Below are 22,746 nucleotides of genomic sequence, written 5' to 3'. Positions count from 1 at the left end.
GCCCAAACTTTTCCATCGCCACCGTGGTGTCAGCGTCGTCCAGGTTCTGGCACACCGATTTCGTATAATATTGCGATCCGGGCAGCGCTCGAGTCTTCGTTGGCGTAGATTTCGTCGATCAGGATGCATCCGTCTTTATCCTGTAGAATCCGGTTATACAGTTTTCGCGCTCTTGTTTTGGCCTGACCTTGCTGTACCAGGGAATTTTTCGGCATGTTCTGTTCCTTGTACGTTTTCAGGGAGTTTCGAACTTTGATCCGTTGAATCATCCCGATGCTGGTATTGAACTGCTTGGCCAAATCCCGCGTCGACGCCGATGGGTTTATCCTGATGTACTCAACCAACTTCTAAGTCCCGGCCGGGCTTGCTGGGACCCGTTTTCCTACCGGATCGGGGCAAATCCTTCATGGAAAGGGTCTTACCGACCTTCTCGATAATATTTTTGACACTGGTGTGGTGCACTTTCACCCGTTTTGCAATTTCGTTGTACGTGACACCACTTTCTGAGCACCAAGTGTGCAGAATTTTCTTTCGCGTTTCCGGATCAATTCGACTCATCATTGAAACGATAAACCGTACCGAAACCAATCGATTGCGCAACCGTTATTGACATCTAAACAAACATGTCACCGCAAAACACGCTGCAAAAAGTTAAGCCATTTCAGAGTAATAGCTGTTTGAATGTTGCTAACTACTTATCGATACACTCCTTAGGCTGCTATTGAATGTCAAGCTCGTGTTTCTATGCGTATTTCCATGTGATTTTTTATGTAGTTTTGACGTAGGACTACGTCTTTCTTTACTCTATCAACCAGGGTGCATTTTAAACATTTTACATTACGGAAGTGTAACGAAATTACTCCAGCTTTGATTTCCTAATACCTTTTTTCCTGTTTAAGAATGGAAGAAAGTGTAAGATTGTTTTCAATACCACATTCATTACGTAAACATTGTTTTAATAGGTCCAAACACAACACATCAAAATCAACCGAATCTATAAATAGACCCAGTGGCATGTTTGCTAGCTTCAGTCTATGACAATCCATGAACGGAAACAAATCAAGTGCGCAGACTGCCATCTACGTCAAGACAGTGGAACTACGCCCGGCATTATTCAAATGGTGTTTCAGTCAGTGGCGAATATGAGGCTCCATTCCTTAAGCCTAAACGCAGAAAAACAACTAGTTTTTTTCTGTGAGCATATCTGCTGTTGGACGTATGAGTTTCGCTTCAAACAAGAGCGAATGCGTCATCCAGTTGCTGGTCTGTTGCATTGGAGAAAAATAAAACCGAAAAGTGGACAACGATGGGGAACATTATACAAAATCAGTCATTCTAATGGCTCTAAATGTTATCTAATCAACTATTAAAATTACTTCTTTGTAAATTTGGGGTAAGAATCATCAGTTTAGTGCAAATCTAGAACAGTTCGATTAGCTTTGTGCACGTTTTGCAGTGCGAAATTCGCATCAAACGAGTACAAATAAAGCAAGCATTTGGCTTCACCGCGTTCAAGAAAAATGTTCGAAAAGTGTATAATATCATACAGAGCTCCACAATTTGACCCTTTTGAAAATAAATGAATCCAATAAAGCATTTTGATAGTTTCTTCCACTGAAATATGCAAATACGAAATGAAATAATTAACATCGAAATTCTGTATGCTGCATTTTTTATGGCCGCCCAATTGTGAAATCACGCTACAAAGGAAATCACGTAAAAAGAAAGCTCCAAACAAAAATTTGTTAAGTGGTAAATCAATCTGTGCTGTGAACACTCCGAGGGGTGCGTCATCCAACTCCTGGTCGTTTGCATTGGAGAAAAAGAAAACGAAAAGTGGACAACGATGGAGAATATTATACAAAATCAGCCGTTCCAATATCTCTAAATGTTATTTAAAGAACTATTGAAATTACTTCTTTGCAAATCGAAAGTAAAACTCTTAAGTTTAGTGCAAATCTTGAATAATTTTATAAGGTTTGTGCTATTTCCGCAGTGCAAAATTCGCACCAAATTAGAGCAAATAAAGCTAGCATTTGGCTGCACCGCGTTCAAGAAAAATGTTCGAAGTGTTTGAAAAAGTGTATCGTACAAAATTCAGGCAATTTAAAATATATACATCACACGATACAGTCACTTAAAAAAAAAGTATTTTTATTATCTTTTGGAAAATTACACCTAAAATCAAAACCCCATTAATTTATCAATTGTTTGACAAGTTGTAGTTAAATTTATTATGTTTCGTCTTCGGCTCATCAGTGCATGGCAAACACTTCCAGTTACGAACATGTAATACACTGAGGTCTTCGTCACGCGGTTTTCAGTGCGATTTTTTACGCGGATTTCCGAAGCTACGCGGTTTTTAGCGTGAATTTTCAAAGTTTTGCTGTTTTCTTGATTTGTCCTAGAAATACATGAATCGTCGAGATCTGCTGTTATCCCGAAATCTCTCTGACACATGAAATTTTTCGATGTTTTTCAACAAACTGCCGAGTTTTGCATTAAGTAGTTCAATTTGAACTGCTCTGCTCTGTCGAGTCTAAGACGAAACGTAAAGAAATGCTTAACAAAATATTGTTCGAAATCGCACAAAATCTCAATGTTTCAAAAGTCATTACTTTCAAACAATTTTTGTCCAGAAAACACTTGATGTAGATGTTTTATGATATTTTGAAGATCGAAGAAAATTTTTTTCTATAGTTTTGCGTTTTTTTTACGTGGATTTCCAAAGTTAGCTTAGACTCTTTTGAAAACAATTATCTGGTCATTGATCAAGTTTAGTAGTTGTATAGCACTTACGGTTCCTGATATTTAATCCAGTTTACTCGTTTACTGCGAAGTCTGTTGAAACAGAAGGTCAAATTCCACTACAGGAATGTAATACCAAGGCTTTACTTTTTTACTCGGAGATGACTAAACCGAAAAAATATATTTTTTTAAATATCCAGTCTTTTTATCGAACACTAAACTAAACTGAAAGTTAACACGCAAGATGCCAACGAAACTAAATTTATGAGAAAATTACACCGAATACCCTATTAATAGCTGCACGATATTAGCTAAAAAGTATCAGTGATGGATAAGAAAAGTATCCTCTCAGATTTGAATAAAACTTTCTCGAAAGATGTACTTTATAACAAAAAGCCACAATGCTTAGTTTGTTATTTCAAAATTGAACTAGACATTTTTAAACTATTTTTTGTATTATTTATTCAAAAATTGACAAATTCTACAAAAAATTGTTGTGCTAGTGATGTTCGAAAAAGTAGTTTAATTTTCCAATAAAAATACTGAAAAAAATATTTACCGAATCCTACACAGAAAAAATCGATCTTAAAAATTTAAAGTCAAATTAAGAAAAAAACAATATTTTTTTTTGAATGAAATTTGGTTCCAATATAGGTAATTATGTTCCTTTCCATATGTAGCAAGATGGGTATGCAGCACTGATACTTTTATCTAATATCGGGCAACTTGCAATAAGGTATTCGGTGTGATTGGAACCTAGGATGATAATGACTGTCAGTTCAGTTTAGTTTTCGATAAAAATTTCACAGAATATCCAACTAGTCAGTTTAAACAAGTGTTTTTAAATTTTTTTCAGTGTAGGATTCGATAAAGATTTATTTCAGTCCTTTTCCAAAGACAGTCTAGATCAATTTTGGAAAAACAAAGTATGCAAAGTGGCTTTTTGTAATAAAATCTGTCATGTTTGAGTTAGAAGTCGGGTGAGGCAGAATTACCAACCCACTATTATCCAAACCGGTTTTGATTGGAGCCCAAGCGTTGTCGTGATGAAAAATAACGACTTTCAAAAATGGTTATTTTTGGATAAGCAAAATCGCTGTCGGATATCTCTTGGTTTCAACTTGACATCGGCATCAACTATTCCAAACTTTTGATGCCACAATGTACCAACATTTTCTGAACAACAAGGATCAAGTTATCTACAGTTACAACAGTTTGATTTAGTCCTGTCCTGTCAGCAGAGGGCTTCGAGTTGGTAAACTTCTCCAAATCCTGTGTTGTTTCCATAAACACATTCCTCGTGTTTATCATCAGACAAATCCCAGGACAAATGACAATCTACATTTATCTAAAAATAGATCTCACAGTACAGAAACAACAACTGCAGAAGCGGCTTTTGTAACAAAAAGCCCAGTCGTAGATCCTTCCGGTAACAAGTTAATTCGCCTGTCATGGAGAATCACTTCGTGCGGAACTTATTTATAGAAAGTTCATTTTGAAAGGTCGCATCCGCGCCAGTAGATTGTGAAATTTAATAATTACTCTCGAATCAACAAGCAAAAAAGCAAAGAACGGCACTAAATGGAAGCCACCCAGATAATTTTTTTTCGCTTGTCAGCACACTTTTTTTTTTGTAGCGGAAAAATACTGCGATTGCGAATACGTAATGAATGTGTGGTGTTTGTTGTTGGAATTGTACTGATCCTGACTGAGTCATACAGTTGTTTTTTTTTGCGTCTAAGTCTGTGTCCGACAGGCACGCGATCAATTGAAGGATGGACACCGGTTATCTCGGTCGGTCTTGGAAAACTAGTTCTAACCGGCCTGGTGATCCGATGCGGAGTGTGCGGAGGCGCACTTTTTCCCAATGGTTATCACGCTAATGTCAGTCAATCGGTCAAATAGTAATTTTATTTATTCATAATAAATTGTGACTTAATTGCACATTGATAATGTCGAAAAGTAGTATAAAATGAAGACCTGAGTCCAGCTGATAATCGGGTTATTGCAATTCTTGGTTTGAACCAGTTATCCCAGCTGACGTCGTCATCCGCTCGATCATCGATCTTCGCCGACGATAGCGGAATCGTTAGAAGTCATGTACTAAAGGATCAACAACAGAAGGCTCGAATATCGGACTTCAAACTCTGCGTAACAACAAGAAACGGCTTAGTTGAAAACAGCACGACTGTTTTGGTTGCCACGTCGGGAGCTAATACCTAATAGCAACGTTTATCAGTCTGATGTCGTCTGATGACGACGATAGGCGGTTATCAGGCCCTTCACGTCAAGCAAAGCAGCAAACATAGATTACGGGCGTACAGGCCTCTCTTTGCATCCATTGACGCCGGAATGTTTACCACAAACAACAACAAATCGTTGAGAATCAGTCACAATTCCTGGTTTACGTTTCTTAATGAATAAATACACGTAGAAATTGTATTTTTAGGTTTTTGTTAGCACGGGATGATCATTCATAAAACAAGTAAACTTGTGAGGAAAAAATAAATACTTAGTAGGCTGTGCGCTGAAGCAGATGCGATGTTTTTCGTCTGTCTTATTTTTGTTTTGTTTACCAGATTAGTGAAATGTGAAAATCTAGAATTTTTTGGAATTGTGTCCTTCCGCCGAAGGTTTTCAATGCTAGGAAATTTAAAAAGTTTCTTTAAACCACTCAGCTCAAGAACATTCCCTGATATTTGTGCAAAAAATTTAATTTTTACTGTTCACAAAACAATGCAAATCCTTACCATCATGGGATGGCCGAACTATGCGCTAATTTCGATTTAATTGATGCTAGGAGTTCTTCCAGGCCAGGATACGAACATATGATAACTGATTTGTAAGACCTGCGTAAAGTGTCCCACGGATAATGTCGCACAAACTCGGGGTCTGACCTGCAGCACATTTCGCCGTTAACGTTTACTTTTTTTTATATGAAAAAAAAAATTGCCGATTTTTGGGGCTTTAAGGGGTAATTTACAATCTTATGTCGTTTTCGCTTGAGAAAACTGAAACTGACCCAGGGTAGTTTCATCAAACAAACACTTCTAATGAATTGTGTAGGTTTCGCACTTAGCAACGGGAATCTGAGCAAACCTGACTGGATTTTTTGTTCAATAATGTTGAAACTAGGTTCGAAACTAGCTTCAAACAAACGGTTTGACAGGGTGGAAACTGTTGCAAAATGCAAAAGCAGTTTTCTTCGAAGTCGTTGAGCGAAAATTCCAAAGAAAAGTATCAGTTTGTTTGGAACATTTTTCTAAACGAACAGATTTCTCTTTTTGCCTTTCTCATATAGAAAGGTTATGCAATCACAGTGAAAACCGACTTTTGAATCGAGGCCCGAATGTCATATACCATTCGACTCAGTTCGTCGAGTACGCAAAATGTCTATCTGTGTGTGTGTGTAACGTATTTTCTCGGAGATTCTTTTCTCGGAGATGACTGAACCGATTTTCACAAACTGAGATTCAAATGAGAGGTCTTGTTGTCCCATACAAAATTCCTGAATAATATTTGGATCCGACTTCGGTTCCGGAGTTAGGGGGTGAAATGGGCAAAAAATATGTGTTTCACAAACTTAGGTTCAAATGAAACGTTCTGTAGTCCCATTCATAATTCCTGAATTTCATCCGGATCCGACTTCCGGATCCGGAAGTATAGGGTAAAGTGTGTTAAAAATTTTATACCATATCTGAAAAGGGCGAAAAACCGTCAACAGTTTTCTAAAACGACCTCAAATCTTCTCCAATCGATAGTTTTTATCAGTAGACGGTCAAACAAACCGATTTCAGTTATTCTTTCAAGAATCGAAGAAAATTATATATGATAGTATGATTGATATAAGAAAGGCATCATTACACCACTAGGTGGATTAAAACAGATTTTTTTAAGATTCATCAAGCAGTAGCGGAGGAAACTGCTTGAGTGTTTTTCAACAATGTCAGCTATTTCCTGAGATTGTAAGTAAACCCCTAATTTCACCCGCACTGGCGAAATTACCCATGCAACATCAATCTATTTTTTTATTTATTCATCAAACAAATGTAGACTACAGACAAAACAAAAGTTACTGTGGTTACTTATCTACTATTCATTATTCCTACGAGTTGGTTTCAATTTTTCTTCCATTTCTTTCGTTGTAAAGTTGTTGATTAACAGGTTTATTTATTTTTATTTCCATGAAGTGCTTCTTACCGACGACACAACCAGAAACTCCGAAGAAAAATCGGGATAATAAGTGTTCGAAAGCGATTTACCGCCAGTTACCACAAATATAGCGACCCCTTGTTAATTATTGAAAATACTATTTCCAGCAACACTTCTGGTTGCTACAAACTCGTTACCAAGGAACCTATTTTGTAGCACACATAAATAAAAACAAACTATTATTCCATTAGGTAAGAAACGTTTTCGCTTGGTATCGCTAGAAATTCGATTCTAGGTCAACTGAATGGCAAATTTCGTTAAGTAGGTAAAGATTAACATTATTTCAAAACGTTTAGAAATAGTAAAAAACTTTTTTTTCTCTATATGTAGTGCTCTGTAGTCATATCACCAAACGATTAAAAAAAACTAAGGAAAATAGCCCTTATGGTTGGATGCGGTTTCTGTTAGATGTTTACGACGGTCTGGATTGAATTCTCGGATATCTGTAGCGACCCCGCTCTCTAAACTCAAGCGTAGACACTCCCGTCCTCGTTCGGTAGAACGGCGCACTGTTCGTAAATGATCGCCAAAAGACTTATGTACGATTCAGACGGTCCACCTTGTTCCGTCACCGTCACCGGAACGTCAAATTCCGGAAAAATTAGTTTGATACTTTCTTCACTGGAACGTTCCGAATTTAACCGGAAAGTTTGATACAAATCGTTATAATTTTTCCACACTAATCGGAAGTGAAAGGAAACAGAGGAACAACAGTCACTTGCTCTTAAGATCTATTGAAGGAATTAATAAGGAAGTGTCCATTTTATACTAGTTTCACTATGCTCTGATTAAATCTAACAATATACATATATTTCTTTTATAAAATATTACACCAGAATGAAGAAACTTTTGATTTCGAATAAACAAACAATAAAGAACGAGATAAGATGTTTTCAATCGTAGCAAAGTATATGATCTACAATTGATGTAAAAAAAGAGTTAGGAATTAAGTTTATGCTGTGCATCTTCTGCCTTTTTGGGGTGCACTGGGTCAAGCTATTCCAAGAAACAATGATCACCTTGAGCAGTACGTCCGAGTTCGGTAGTAATCAACCGTGCGTTTATCTTCTGGTTCGCGGAAATCACATTTTGTTGCAGCTGTGAGGTTATTTATATGTTCTAATTAAACAACATACGTAGCCATGGATAACTGTTATTTAAAAAACAGATTCCGACCTTTGTTGCCAGTTTCAATATCTTTTCAAGCAATTTCGTTTTGACATTACCAGTTACTGAGGGGTAGTTAAATTTGCGATACAGTTTTGATTTTTTTACGTTTTGTAAGAAATGATTCAAGCCATTCCAAAAGTTTTTGTTCAATGCCTTTTTTTGTTTTGAATAGTAATAATGGTCGATAATTACGCATGTATGATTTTGAATCTGATTTTAGGACCGGCACTAAAAAGGAATGGTCAGAATCTAACGGGAAAAACAGATTGGAAAATAAACATATGAAAACAATGAAGTAATGAAAACCGGGAAAATGTTACCGCAGAGACGGGACTCGAACCCGTAGCGAACTCCTAACCAAGGAAATTGTTTTACCAATTAAACTACCCTGCATATGAAAACACATGCAGAGAAAGTCCAATTGAATAGACAAAACTAAACATGCTTCGCTGTACTTAGCCACCACGGTATTCACTTACAGGATAGTTAATTGGAAAAAAAATCCCTCAGTTAGTAGTTAGCTACGGGTTCGAGTCCTATCTCTGAGGTAAAATGTTCGCGGTTTTCATTACATCATTGTGTTCATATGTCAATTTCCCAATCTGTTTTCCTCGTTAGATACTGATCATATTAAAACTAGCTCAAGACGGCTCTACGTCTTAACAAAGACTAAAAACAAATCGACTAAGAAGGAAGATTTCCATGTTTCTGGAAATATTCCTGTTCTTAGAGATCTCTTCAACTGATGGTGTTGTGAGTTCAGTTTGCAATTATTTCAAAAATATAGGTGCCATTCCGTCAGCTCCAGGTTCTTTCGTCGCTCTGAAGTTTTCATGTGCAGTGAAGATTTCTTGCTTTGATAATTGATTGACACTAATGTCATCAGAACGCTCCGGTTTTTGTCGGAAAAAATTAACAAATAAATTGCAAATTTCAGTGCAATTATTTCCAGTGGTTCCGCCTAGCAATCATTCAGGTTGATTGTTATTTTCAGGTTGTTTTGTACAGCATTAACACTTTTATTGAAGTCCTATGGGCTTCTGTTTTCTATTTTCCAGGGGTTGGAAAATTAAATTATTATTGCGTCTCGAAAATGAATTGTCTGTGTTGAGCTAAACCGGACAAAACTTGAAATTTTTAGTGGACGTTTGAAGCATACCTATATATTGATATCTAAATTTCCTTATTATCTTTCATTAAAACAAGATTTACTATAAATTTAAGTAAACCGTTCATCATCACTCTCATTCTTGTTTACGACCGTATGCGATACGTTCGAAAGTATGTCAAATTCGTTCAAATCAATCACACTTTCAAACATCGTACATGCATAAGAACAAAAAAAATTCTGCACTCAATAACGTTTGCATTAGAATACATTTTTCATGGAAGGTAATTATTTAAGTTTACTTATAAAGAAAATTATACGCCCTTGCAAGGGGCCTTCCGGCAGTTAACCGGAACATTCACCATGACGAACGAAAACATGGTTTTGAGTTCCTTCTTCGTTTTATTTATCAATTTCTATTCAGTTTTCGCCACAAAATTGTTGGAGTTGCTCTTATCCTTAAGATTGGCCCTAAAATTCTCAATGCAACGCACCTGGGGGAAGTTGTGCGGGTTTATTGACTTGAGTCCGGTCAGAACACCGCGTCTTCTTATGATATTTCTTGATGAACGACGCAACTTTCGGCAGGCATTTTGTACTATAAATTTCTCATTGCACGGCCAGCAAAAGAAGAGCCGCATTGACATCCCCTTCTCGCTGATTGTCAGCCACAGCAGCACCTTCTTGGGGAACTTGATGTGTGAAATAAGCTTTCCGTGTCACTGCCGTTGCTATTAGTAACATACACAATTCTTGCGTTTGATGTTTTTCTGTTCCTCACGGAGATGCCACAGTTTTCCAACAAAGAATTGGCCAGAATTGCAATTGATGACGAAGATAATCAGCAGTTCAAAAACAAAAAAAAGAAAGAATATTCGGGTGCACGAACTTTGGCGAAAAAGAGCAGTTGAAAGCAGCGAAAAAGAGCAGTTATATAAGCAGCTTGTGAATGACGAGATCAATTTCTGGTAATATTTCCGAATGTCAGAAGTCTGCTTGAACTAGCTGTTGAGTGAAATTTAATAAATATTCTTCATTCATTTTGCTAATATTCAAAGGCACTTGCTTTTGTATACAGACTAGCTGTCAACGTACTACTGTCTTTGAGTCAACGCATGCTTTGACCGTGCGTTTCGGACGTGTGTCGATACAGACACGGGTACGACACGGTCTAGTGAGAATATTCACATGGAGCTGCATTGAACAAATTTGAAGCGTAACCCAGACGGGATCCGGTCCAATCCCGTTCCGGATACGTCACGGCCTAGTGTGAATAGCGCTTTTTTCAGCCGTCGTCGGCCGTCCGGAACCGGACTTTATTTCGATGCTCTGATTGTTGTCTAATTTTGCCTAGATATTGTTGTAGATGCTGGAATGGGCGTATCCGGTGTCCACAAAGTACCGCTCGAAGTCCGTTTTCGACACAGCGGGGTACCGTTCTTGGACCTTCGCACACCTCTGAACGGAGTCGCTTCACTATTTTCGCCATCACGGGAAGACTTCGACTGATAGAGCTGTCAAATTTTGTCTGCTGGCTCATGGATTACTATGATTGATGCCGCATGAGTAGTTTCATTAGTGCGGGTGAAGGTAAACCCACAAACAACATTTCCAGACATGACAGTCACTATCTTTTTTTGGCGCACATCTACGGTCCTCCGTGAAACTGGCACCAATAGTGATAAATTGGTTGCACTACTGAGTTCCCATCATACATTCATAATGCAAATGTCAAACCGTGAGAACCCTTTCGATTCGGTAGCTCATTTGTATATATTAAGATTTTATGGCACACTTCGGTTGAAATGATAACAATGCAATTAATCTCGCGCTCCACCAAGCGGTGAGTGCGGTCATTTCAGAAGGTACCGGGAACGAAACACATTTTTCGAAAATATTTATAAGCACGTACATGTATTTATTATTTATCTTTGGTAAACCTATAAAAATCAGCAATTTTTGTTCATTTTTTTAATGTAAACGTTATTTTGAAACACTAGTGATTGTAAAATACGTGTTGCGGCCGCTTAAAGACTGTCCCAGAAAGTATGGACGCACTTTGATTTCGCTGTAAATAATTCACAAGTGTTAGATATTCAAATTTATTCGATATATTGATAATATTAGACTACAACAACAGAATATTATTCTCGACAATTGATACTTAGCCATTGTAAACTAGCTGGCGCACCTTCTTGCGAACGTTCCTCATTAAATTCCGTGCAGACTTCTTGGCGACAAGTTTTGACACTTTTTTCCAATCTTTTTAGAACTGTTTAATGGTTTCGGCTGCCGAGACATGTTTTCTAAGATGTGCTTTCGTTAATGCACAAAATTCCTCAATTGATCGAAGTTGTGGGCAATTTGCTGGATTCATGTCTTTTGGGACGAAAGTGACATTTTTGGTAGTATTCCATTCTACCGTTGATTTCGAGTAGTGGCAAGAAGCAAGATCTAGCCAGAAGACAACAGGATTCTTGTGGCTTCGAATCATGGGTAGAAGTCGTTTCTGTAAACATACCTTGATGTATATTTCGCTGTTCATTGAAGCAGTGGTGATCAAGGGTTTCGAAATCTAACCGCAGCTACAAATTGCTTGCCAGACCATAGCTTTCTTACCAAGTTTTTCGACTTCAATCGATGTCTCGGACTGGTTTAACACTTGCCATTCTCGCACCGTAGAATATTGTGGTCCCGGCAAGGATTTGTAATCCAGTTTCACGTAGGTTTCGTCGTCCATGATTATGCAGTTCAATCCAGCAAAAAGATTCAAACGTTCTGTAGCACGAAGAACATTTGACTTCGAAGTGCCCTTTTTTTTTGGCCACATCCCGAACTGAAACCTCCTTCTTTTGCTTGAACGCCTTCAGTATACGTTTATCCAACTGAGGGTTAGCAGGACCTTTTTTTTACCCGTTTTCGGTTTATCCTCAAAGGTGTTATCCTCACCGAACTTCTTGATTGCATTTCGCACGGCTTTTTCACTTACTCCTTCCATTTTTGCTATCTTTCTCAGTGACAGTCCTCGTTCTGTGCACCATTTGTACACAATTTTTCGACGTTGTTCTGCTGAAAGTCCACGCAATTCGAAACAAACTAATGAAAACGAATAAACAACTGCACAAGTGGTTAGAGAAGAGTGTAAATTTTCTGAACCATTGCGAAATGGCAGCGGAGTTTGGTTGCGTCCATACTTTCTGGGACAGTCTTTATAGGACATTTAGGGGTTTCGTAGTCGACTAAAACCCGGTTGCTTACAGATTCGCTCTGTACTAAATGTAATGTACTCTTCGCTGCCCTGTAATCGAAAAATTCCGCGCTCAATATTTACTGAAAAATAGACCACAGAGAACGGCGTACGCGCATGAATGACATGACGTGAAATCTCAAGGCCTGTAGAACAAGGCAAGTTACAGGATTTCTAGAAATTTGTGTTGTGAACGAATTCTATTTCTGGGTACCATATTGAAAAGATTCATTTTTTATGAAATTACGTGTTAATTAGATAATTAGCATAAATGGCAAATGACACTGGAGGGTAAACGAACAGGATTTAGAGAGAACATGCACTTTAAATTGATGTACAAATACGTTGTCCGAGCAACACTAGTAGAGAAGGAGTGCGCTTGGGACTCGAAATTGGATCAATTTAGTAAAACGATGAATTCTGGAAGTTGTTCATAACAATCGCGATCTATCTAACAAAGAGACGCACTAAAATGGACAGTCTTTCTTTTCAGTTTTATTTCCGCTTGGTTATTCTTTCAATTCTATCAGACAATGAGAAACCGGAAGTCGTTAGGTTTCACATTTTGCGTGTGTGTGTTTCTTATTTTGAGACCAACGATCCGTAAACTATATATTCCCGTCTCGTTCCGTGTTTTAGATATTATATTTCTGTTTCATAGAATATATTCTCCGTTTTTTGTTTTAGTAAGTAGCGAATGTAAGTACTTCCCGGCGTGTTCCGTTATAAACTCACGCACTCCTTCTTTTGTTTAAGGCAATGAAATTTCGTTCGTTTAATCATAAGGAAGGCCAATCGTTTCGATTATTCTATATATACAAAGAGATTTTTTTTCAGCAAATACTGCTCCCTACTGCTCGACTCTTTTTTCTTTATATAAACGTTTAATAAATATATACATCTTTATCGTTTTTATGTAGTACAGTACAATAATTTACAACTTGTTTATCTTAGTCATACTAATCATCTGTAAGTATCGAGGAAGATATTCGTTTATAAGTCTACAAAATAGAGACATAAAAAGGTTTGATTTCTTAATATTGAGTTAAGTATTTCCGTTAAAAATAGTTTGATTGGTCGTAAACAAAAAAAATATCAGATAACCGACGAGAAAACGAAAAAAAAAATAGTTTCTAAGATTAATGGTAACTAAAAAAATGATATAAAACATCACTTTTTTAATCGTGAAAATTATACTCGAGACAAGAACAGATGGTGGTGGATTCGTTCGTTCGCGATTCACTACTGCTGATAGGGCATCGGGTTCTGAATTTGCACTTGGGTCACGAACGGACCACGACTTCGTATGGAACCGTGATTTTGATAACCGGGCCCAGTGCTGCCACTACTGGATGACACCGTTCCTCCGTTCCAAGCACCATTATGCTGCTGCTGCTGTTGTTGTTGTTGTTGTTCGCGCTTCGATGGAGACGATGGATGACTGGATTTTCTCTGGGAACCACCTCCGTTATGGTGAATCGTTTCGTAGCCTCCACCACCGCTACTACTGTCGTAATAGCTGGACACTGGACGGGATTGTTTGAGTTTCTGCTGGGCGAGCTGCGTCTGATGCTGATGAATGGCCAGCTCCACCGGCGGTGTATTCCGGGTCGATCTTTGGGAATGATAATGATGATGACGCCGACTAGAGTTTCGGAATTTGTGGATCGATTGTTTTTTGTTTTGTTTTGTTTTTTTTTTTTTTGTTTGTTGTTCGGGTGAGATGAAAAGCAGAAAGAAAGAGGTTCGAATTTTGAAATTAAGCATGTTATTAGCTTCGAAGGTGTTTGCCGAATTACAAGTTCAGCTCGACTTGACTACAAACGACAACGTGCAACAATTCGCCTACAGGTAGGCAATAATCATGCGTGCTACAAGAACAAAGGAAAAATAAGCTACTACTGCTAAACAAAATTGTTCTAAGCTACTTCTCATTAACACTAAGCTCTAAAAGCAAGCAGGAATTACCTTTCCTCCTCCACCTTTTCCCGCTGGCGACGCACCTGATGGCGCATCTGTTCCAGCGTGGATTCCGATAGGAAATCCACCGGACTAGGGCCACCGTTGGCGTCGGACAGCGTCGTCGTAGTAGGAGACCGATCCCCAAAAAGGGAACGGCTCACGTACCGACAGTAATCGCTGCTTAGCTGCCGCTGGTGCGTAGCCGTGGTAGTCCACTGCTGCTGCTGCTGCTGCTGTTCCTGCTGCAGCTTCGCCAGCATTCGATATCGGGTGGAACAGGAGATGCGGTCTGGCACCAGTACCGGTGGCGAAGTCGACTGCGCTCTGGCCACCGACGGCGGCGGAATGTACCCGGCTGCTGTGGCAGTGTTATTAGCGGTATTATTAGCGATACTACGGCTGATTAGGGCATATATATGGTTAGCGGAACTACCACCGTTAGCGAGATCACCGTAGGACGAGGCACGCGAGGCCAGCGTTAGTCTGTTACTGCAATAGGTTGGTTCAAGAGAGAGAGAGAGAGAAACGGTTGGAAGGTGGGGATTTTTATACAAAAGTTTTATTCTCTGTGATATGTACATCGATCGTAAATCGGGTGAGTGGTGCGTGTGTGTGTGATTGGTTCCCTTTCTGTCGGTGATTGTTTGCAAGTGATTACCAATTTTATCCGAGAAGTCAAACTGCCTCAGAAACATCTTCATTGAAATGAAGACTGTTGCTTCTTTCTATGATCGATGAAAAGGCAAAATACAAATAAACCGTGACATGAGGTGTGATTACATTTAACAGATAACTAACTTAGTATGAGGCAGGACATGTCGAAACCTAAATGTTGTTCCTTAGGACGAAAGTCCCTCTGTGCAGTTTCATTCATCACTATTCTTACAACTGCTTCTGTCCGGTTTCAATTAAATTAGGTAGTAGGTAGTAGGCAATGAAATAAAAACAATGCCATTTAGGCTGTACATAATTAGCATTATGTTTGGAAACAAAACAAACTAAAAAGCAGGCGGGTGGGTAATGTCACAGACATAACTGGAGAACGCGAATACTAGACCTGGAGTTGGATTGTGAATCTCCTGACTCCTGACAGAGACCTTATCCTAGATTCTGGACCTGAATTCTGCGCCAGTATTCTGTTTTCTGAACTTCTGACAGAGTTTCCGAAACTAAACTTTGAACCTATTTTGCAAGTTGAACTGTGAGCCTGAATTGGATTCTGGACCTCAGTTCTCTAAGATTCCTCAATTCTAAACTTGAACTTAAACTATTGACAGAGATTCTGAACCTAGACCAGCATACTGAACCAGGACACTGGAGTTGGAGGTTTCTGAATACCGAATCTGGACATGGTTTTTGAACCAAAATTCTAAACCTACACTTAGATACTGAGCATGGATATGGATTCTAGACCTGCACCTGATTTCTTGTCTTGAACTTTCGATGAAGGTTTTGGGACAAAATCTGTGGCAGGATTCTAGAGCTGGATTCAGGATTTCAAACAAGATTGATGTGGAACAAGGCAACCAAAATTTCTAATGATCTACAATCGAACAGTTCGATCAATCGTCACACTTTTGAATTCGCAATTGCACGAGAGTCTGCTTAGATTGATCTTGATTAGAAACCAACACCGAAAATTGTTTGTCTTGATTTGTATTTGTTTTATAGCCGACGAAATTACACCAATATCCCAAATGTATGCAATTATATCTTTGTACATACTTGCGATACGATTTCAATATTTAAGCTTCTCTTCGCCAAGCTTGTATTCAAGTTTTGTATGCTAGCAGTTATTTTTTGTAGCGTTAAGTTTTTCTGCCATTCTGCGATTTCGGTTGAAGTAATAAACTTCTTCTCATTATCAATCGAGTTCATCTTATATAAATTAAAAATTAATCTTATGCACTCAAAATTTACCCTGGGCTAGTTGTCAATTTCTCAGGCGAAACGACATTACATGGAATTTCATCCGAGCTTGCATGACACAAGATCAGAGCAAACCAATTAAAGCTTAAAATGGTTTTATGGCACTTTTTGTCTTGCTATCTAGCAATAACCTACCTCTAGCATGGTACGCGTAGGACTGAAACGTTAGTTATAATTTCGCTTTTATTTATAAATTCGCGTGCTTCCAACAGCTTCGCTTTTGCATCGATTGACCAATCAGAGCGATGCTTTCCCTTTGAAATATCGCTTACTCCTCAACAAAAACCGTCGTCTATGGCAGGGAAATCCGATATGCCGGAGATTTTTAGCAGACAAAATAGGACACTGCTCGCTACTAATCAAAATTTCAATCATTTATAATTGAAAATATGTGGCTTGATACATTCAAATCGAATCTTAGAAATATTTCCAATCAAATAATGAAATAATATTAATAATTGATACAAAATGTACTCAGCTGTAAGTGTTTAAAACCTGACCACATTTCTACGTGTGTTTTTCCTTGAGTTTTCGATTTGCACCCCTATATAGAAAATAAAGATGAGTTCCACATCAAAATTTGACCAGAATCGTGAACCTGGAACTTGATCCTGATTTATGATTCTAAACCTGAAACATAAATCTGGACTTGGATTCTGGGCCAAAATTATTGACAGAGATTCAAAACCTAGACCAGCATTCTGAACCAGGACACTGGAGTTGGATATCCGACAAGGTTTCGGGATCTGAATACTGTATCTGGACATGGTTTTTGAACCAAAACTCTGACAGAGATTCTGAACCTACACTTGGCTACTGAGCATGGATTTGGATTCTAGACCTGAACCGGATTTCTTGGCTTGAACTCTCGATGAAGGTTTTGGGTCGAAATCTGGGGCAGGATTCTAGAGCTGGATTCAGGATTCCACACATGATTTTTTCTCAAAAAATTTGACCAGAATCGTAAACCTGACACTTGATTCTGATTTTGTATTCTGAACCTGAAGATAGATTCAGAGGCATAACTCAGGAATTGGATTCTGGGCCAAAATTTTGAAGCATGGTTAAGGACCTGGTTTCTGGACCTGTATTCTGATCTTTGATCCTGCTTCTGTATTCTGAAACTGATACAGAATTCTTTTCATTGGATTCTGAATCTGGACCTGAATTCTGTACATTGATTCTAAGCCAAGATCCGGACCTGAATTGAGTAACATGGCCTAACCTCTGAACATGATTTTGTGAACTGAGTGCAGAATCTGAATTCTGAACCTAAAATCGAGACTTCGATTCTGGACCGGAATTCTTGGTCTGGATCTGAATTCTGAAATTGGACTTCGATTCTGAACCAAAATTATTGACAGAGATTTTTTACCTGAACCTGAATGCGGCATCTGGATTCTGAAATTCAATTTTCAGCCTAAACTTGGACCTTGGTTCTGGGCCAAAATTCTGACCCCGGATCAGCTCCTGACAGAGTTTTTGAACCTGAAACGGATCAGGATCATTTCGCCGAAAGGGTTATTTCGCCGAATGTCATTTCGCCGAATTCTTTAATAGTCTTTATATCGCGACTGAAATTCAGAAAGACTTATATGATTTATTTATTTTCTTTTACACTGAGGTCTCTTTTTACGCGGGGGAAACGTACTGCGTAAAAATAGATCACGCAAAAAAAACCGCGTAACTTCGGAAATCCGCGTAAAAAAACCGCGTAGCTTCGGACATTCGCGTAAAAACAAACCGCGTAGTAAAAAACCTCCAAACTAAAGAAAAAAAAAATTGTTGACGCCAAATATATTCGAAATGCTTGAAACGTCCAGATTTTGTTCAATCTCAAAAACATTTCTTTTTGTGAAGATCGATGACGGGACATAGAAAAATTTTGAGATTTTCAAAATCGAAATTTTTTTTTGATGGCGAAAAAAAAACGCGTAACTTTGGAAATCCGCGTAAAAACAAACCGCGTAACTTCGAAAATCCGTGTAAAAAAGGCCGCGTAAAAAGAAACCGCATGAAAAAAAAACGCGTAAAAAGAGACCCCAGTGTATTTTTTTTCATAATCTTCAGAACAAAACTTCCAAGAAAACTTGACTTTATTAGAATATCTACCAGGTAATTGTTTGTGGTCAAAAATCGAATGTGAAATGACCCATTCGGCGAAATGACCCGCTCCCCCTGAAACTAGATCCTGAACCTGAATTCTGGACCTTGTTTCAGAGCATGGATCTGGCTTCTTGAGCGAAAATCGGGAGCCGAATTTTAGGCCTGGATTTTGGACCTGGGTTATAGACCTAAACTGCTGACAGGAATACATAGGTTTTCGTGTGTTTTGGGCATAAGTTCTGATCCTAGGCCTCAATATTAGTGATTTACAAAAAATCGGTTGAATTTTCCTTTAAGTATGCTGAAAAATTCCCTTATCCGAATCTTACAACTTCATTGAATTCGAAAACGATGTTTTTTTTTTGTAAATTGACATTAAATTTCGAAAATCGTTTTTTTTTTCAGTGTAGGATTCGAATAGATGAATTTCGCGCCGAATCATATCCCGAGTTGGCTGCATATTAACTTTATATAAAAAAAGCCACTTTGCTCACTTCGTTTAATCTAAAATTGTACTAGACTGTCTTTTGAAAAGGACTAGACTTTTTCTCACCATTGTTTTTTACAAATAATTATAGTAGAAAATAGCCAAATCTCACAAAAAAAAATGTCGTGCTAGTGATATTCACAATTTTCGAATAAAAATACTTATCGAATTCTGAACTGAAATAAATCCTAAAAATTTGAAGTCGGATTACAAAACAAAACCACACAATTATTTATTTGAATGAAATTTTGTTCCATCATAGATAATTATGTTCCCTGCCAACTTCCATATATTTGAAGAAAAAAAATTTCTAACAAAAGCAATTTTTTTATCCAGCACTGATACTTTCTGCAAATATCGGGCAACTAGCGAAAGGGTATTCGTTGAAATTTTCCCACAAATTGAGTTTCATTGGAATGTTCGATGATTATGACTTTTAGTTTAGTTTAGATTAAGATAAAAATACACTGAATAAAAAATTCACTTAGGACAAGTAACTTTTTTCCAGTGTTGGACCCGGCGAAAATATTCTTCGTATTTTTATTTGAAAATTTAACCGATTTTGTAAAAAAAAAATCACTAGTATAACACATTTTTGTAGAAGTTGTCATATGTCGACAATAACTACTTGACAAAAAATTGGTTAAACAATTTTAGCCCTTTTCAAAAGATAGTCTAGATAGATCACTTTAGAAACACAAAGTACACTGAAGTCTTTTTTTACCAGTTTTTATGCGGTATTTTTTACACGGATTTCCGAAACTACGAAGTCAATTCTCTGAAAATTTTTTATTCAAAAAATTTAAAACGAGTTTGATTACACCAGATCTTCATGCGTTTCTAGAAAATGTTGCATAAAAAAATTCGATTTCGGAAATCTCAAAATTTCCGAGGCGATTTTAAATTTTTTTTAGATTACACCAGATCTGGACGTTTCGTGCATTTCTAAAACATTTGGCATTAAAAATAAATTTTCGGTTTCGGAAATTTCAAAATTTCCCAGTCGATTTTTAACAAACTGATACTTTCTGCAAATATCGAATATAAACTAGCAATAGAGTATAAGGTAAAATTTTCATTTCAGTTTCATTGGAATCTTGGATGATTATGACTTTTAGTTTAGTTTAGTTTGCAATAAAACAACACACTGGATTAAAAATTCACTTTGAACAAGAAATAGTTTTGAAGTTAATTTTTTTCAGTGTAAGACTCGGCAAAGAATTTGTTCGTATTTTTTGTGAAAATTTAATTGTAAAAACTCACTTATATAACACATTTTTGAAGGAGTTGTCATTTGTCGACAAAAACTTAGTTAAAAAAATTTAGTTCTTTTCAAAAGATAGTCTAGATTAACTTTGGAAAAACAAAGTACACTGAGATTTTTTGCTACCCGTTGTCTATGTGTTTTTTACGTCACTTTTTCACGCGGATTTCCGAAGTTAGGTGTTTTTTTACGCGGATTTCCGAGTTTTTTTAAGTCAATTCTGACGCTTAGAAAATTTTCGATTTAAAAAAAATTGATTTCCATTTTTCAACAGATCTGGACGTTTTATGCATTTCGGAGACATTTGGTATCAAAAAAAATTTCGACTTCGGAAATGTCAAAATTTTCTATTCGATTTTTAACTAAAAAAATATTTTTGAGTTTACACCAGATTTGGAAAAACAAAGTACACTGAGGTCTTTTTTTACTCGTTTTTTTATGCGGATTTCCGAAGTTTTTTTTAATTCAATTCTCTGAAACTTAGAAAATTTACGATTTTTAAAAATTTTTTAGACTGCACCAGATCTGGACGTTTCATACATTTCAAAGATATTTGGCATCAAAACAAAAATTACCGGATTTAAATTTTCCAAATTCAGTTTTGCAATGACTGAGCAGAAACATATATTGGAGAAGCCAAATGACAAACTAACAGAAAAGATGATTTATTGGAAAAAGATACGCTCAGAGAGACAGGACTCGAACCTGCGTTCTTATGCATTCCGTGCATACGCGCTACCATTTCGTCACTCTGAATCTTGCTTTAGTCACTCTGCAGGTAATCCAGGTCAAGAATTCAGTTGATTAATTTAGTTTTAGAATTCATAGTTCCGAATTCAATTCCAGCATGCTTAATCTGAATTATGGAAATGAACTCAGAAATTGTAATCAAGAATTAAATTCAAGTTCAGAAGTCAGTTTCTAAATTCTGGTTTAGATCTTGAATTTCGTTTCAAAATCTAGATCTAGAATTCATTTCTTGAATTTTGTTTCTGAATTCTGAATTTTTGTTCCGGAATGAAAATCTAGGATTCGAGTTCTGAACTCAAATTAAGTCACTAAAATCAATTTCTTCGCGTTTCGCCTTCGGCTCATCAGTGCTTAAAGCAGTTCAAATTGAACCGCCATCTCCGCCTAACAGTTCAATTTGAACCGCTAGGCAGACGCAAAGTCCACACTATTTATGTGACCCTTTAAGGATATGACACTAGATGCCATATCCTATCTGACGTCTCGGACGAAAACGAGTGACGACCGACTACTAGCCGCCGCAGAATTTGAACATTTAGGGGTTTTTTGGTTTGTACGTAACGGCGGCCAGTAGTCGGTCGTCACTCGTTTTCGTCCGAGACGTCAGATAGGATATGGCATCTAGTGTCATATCCTTAAAGGGTCACATAAATAGTGTGGACTTTGCGTCTGCCTAGCGGTTCAAATTGAACTGTTAGGCGGAGATGGCGGTTCAATTTGAACTGCTTTAAGCACTGATGAGCCGAAGGCGAAACGCGAAGAAATCGAAACTAAATATGTACTTTACGTACAAACCAAAAAAACCCCTAAATGTTCACTAAAATCAGTTCCAAAATGTAGTCAAGGATCCAGTCTTAAATATCTAGCTCCAGAATCGATAATTAGAACTAAGTTTCCGAGTCTTAGTCTAACTTTTGAAAACAAATTATTTAACAAAATTATGAAAATAAACTAAATCAAGTTCAAAATCCAGGTGGAATTTAGTTTCAAAATCCAATCCAAATGAGATTTTACAAGCGAATAAAAGCTGGGCGTTGGAGACGTTTATACCACACAGGAGGTCTGTTTTGAAAAGGCGTCCCATGGTAAAGTGAGACGTATTCACTTCAAAATAATATGTTCTAATGAGACAGTCTGTGAATAACAAGAGCAAGGTATTAACCAAATCACTAGGTGGATTAGGAAAAGGGTTCTCTTGTTTAGTTTTTTAAGGTAGTCCACGAAAAGTATGCCATGACAATCCCAAAACATCGACGCTGTGATTTTTCGGACCCCTTTGAGTCTAAAGACGCTTCCGAAGAACGCTCGCGTTCGTGATTTTTAATCCGATAACTACAACTTATGAGTATGGTTCGGGACGCGGTAGTGAAAATCACTTAGCTTTGAGCGATTTGTCAATTTTTAGTTGGTTTGACGTTTAAAGCGCCATAAACGAGATCATTTTTTTTTTGCAATGACCGAGTGAGAAAACAGATTGAGAAGTACAATAAATGAAAGCTCACAGAAAAGATGAAAGTGGCAAGACTCGAACCCACGTTCTTATGATTTCCGTGCGTACGCGTTGACATTAGAGGAAAGATTTCATCGTTGGAGTTTGACTTACACACTTAAAACCATTTCTTGAGCTCGGCATAATAAAATGCCGAAACTGATCAGCAACACGTAAATTTGCTGATTGCTCAGTAATCAATACGCATGTTTCTGAACTTCGTTAAATGCATTCACTGATATTTCGGTAAAATGCTTCACTTTGCCGAAATTTA

General features: G+C 37.5%; 1 protein-coding gene across 10 annotated transcripts in view; it reads right to left on the bottom strand.

Annotated features, from left to right (window-relative positions):
• LOC131426427 (partitioning defective 3 homolog) overlaps nt 1–22,746 on the bottom strand; it is a 184,953-nt gene that overhangs the window by 23,355 nt on the left and 138,852 nt on the right. For 4 of the 10 annotated variants that reach the window (XM_058589138.1, XM_058589135.1, XM_058589134.1 and 1 more), the window contains one exon: nt 13,037–14,130. The exons of 1 other annotated variant lie outside the window; for it this stretch is intronic. In XM_058589138.1, coding sequence (XP_058445121.1) covers nt 13,728–14,130 — 403 coding nt within the window. In that variant the 3' untranslated portion in view covers nt 13,037–13,727. Of the gene's footprint in view, nt 1–13,036; nt 14,131–14,453; nt 14,937–22,746 lie in introns of those variants that run through there. 5 more of the 10 variants (XR_009229096.1, XR_009229097.1, XM_058589137.1 and 2 more) reach the window with 5 other exon arrangements.

The sequence above is a fragment of the Malaya genurostris genome, chromosome 1, assembly GCF_030247185.1.
Source record: "Malaya genurostris strain Urasoe2022 chromosome 1, Malgen_1.1, whole genome shotgun sequence".
NCBI lineage: Eukaryota > Metazoa > Arthropoda > Insecta > Diptera > Culicidae > Malaya > Malaya genurostris.
The sequence above is the reverse complement of the archived record's forward strand: the minus strand, read 5'-3'. Positions and strand labels throughout refer to the sequence as shown.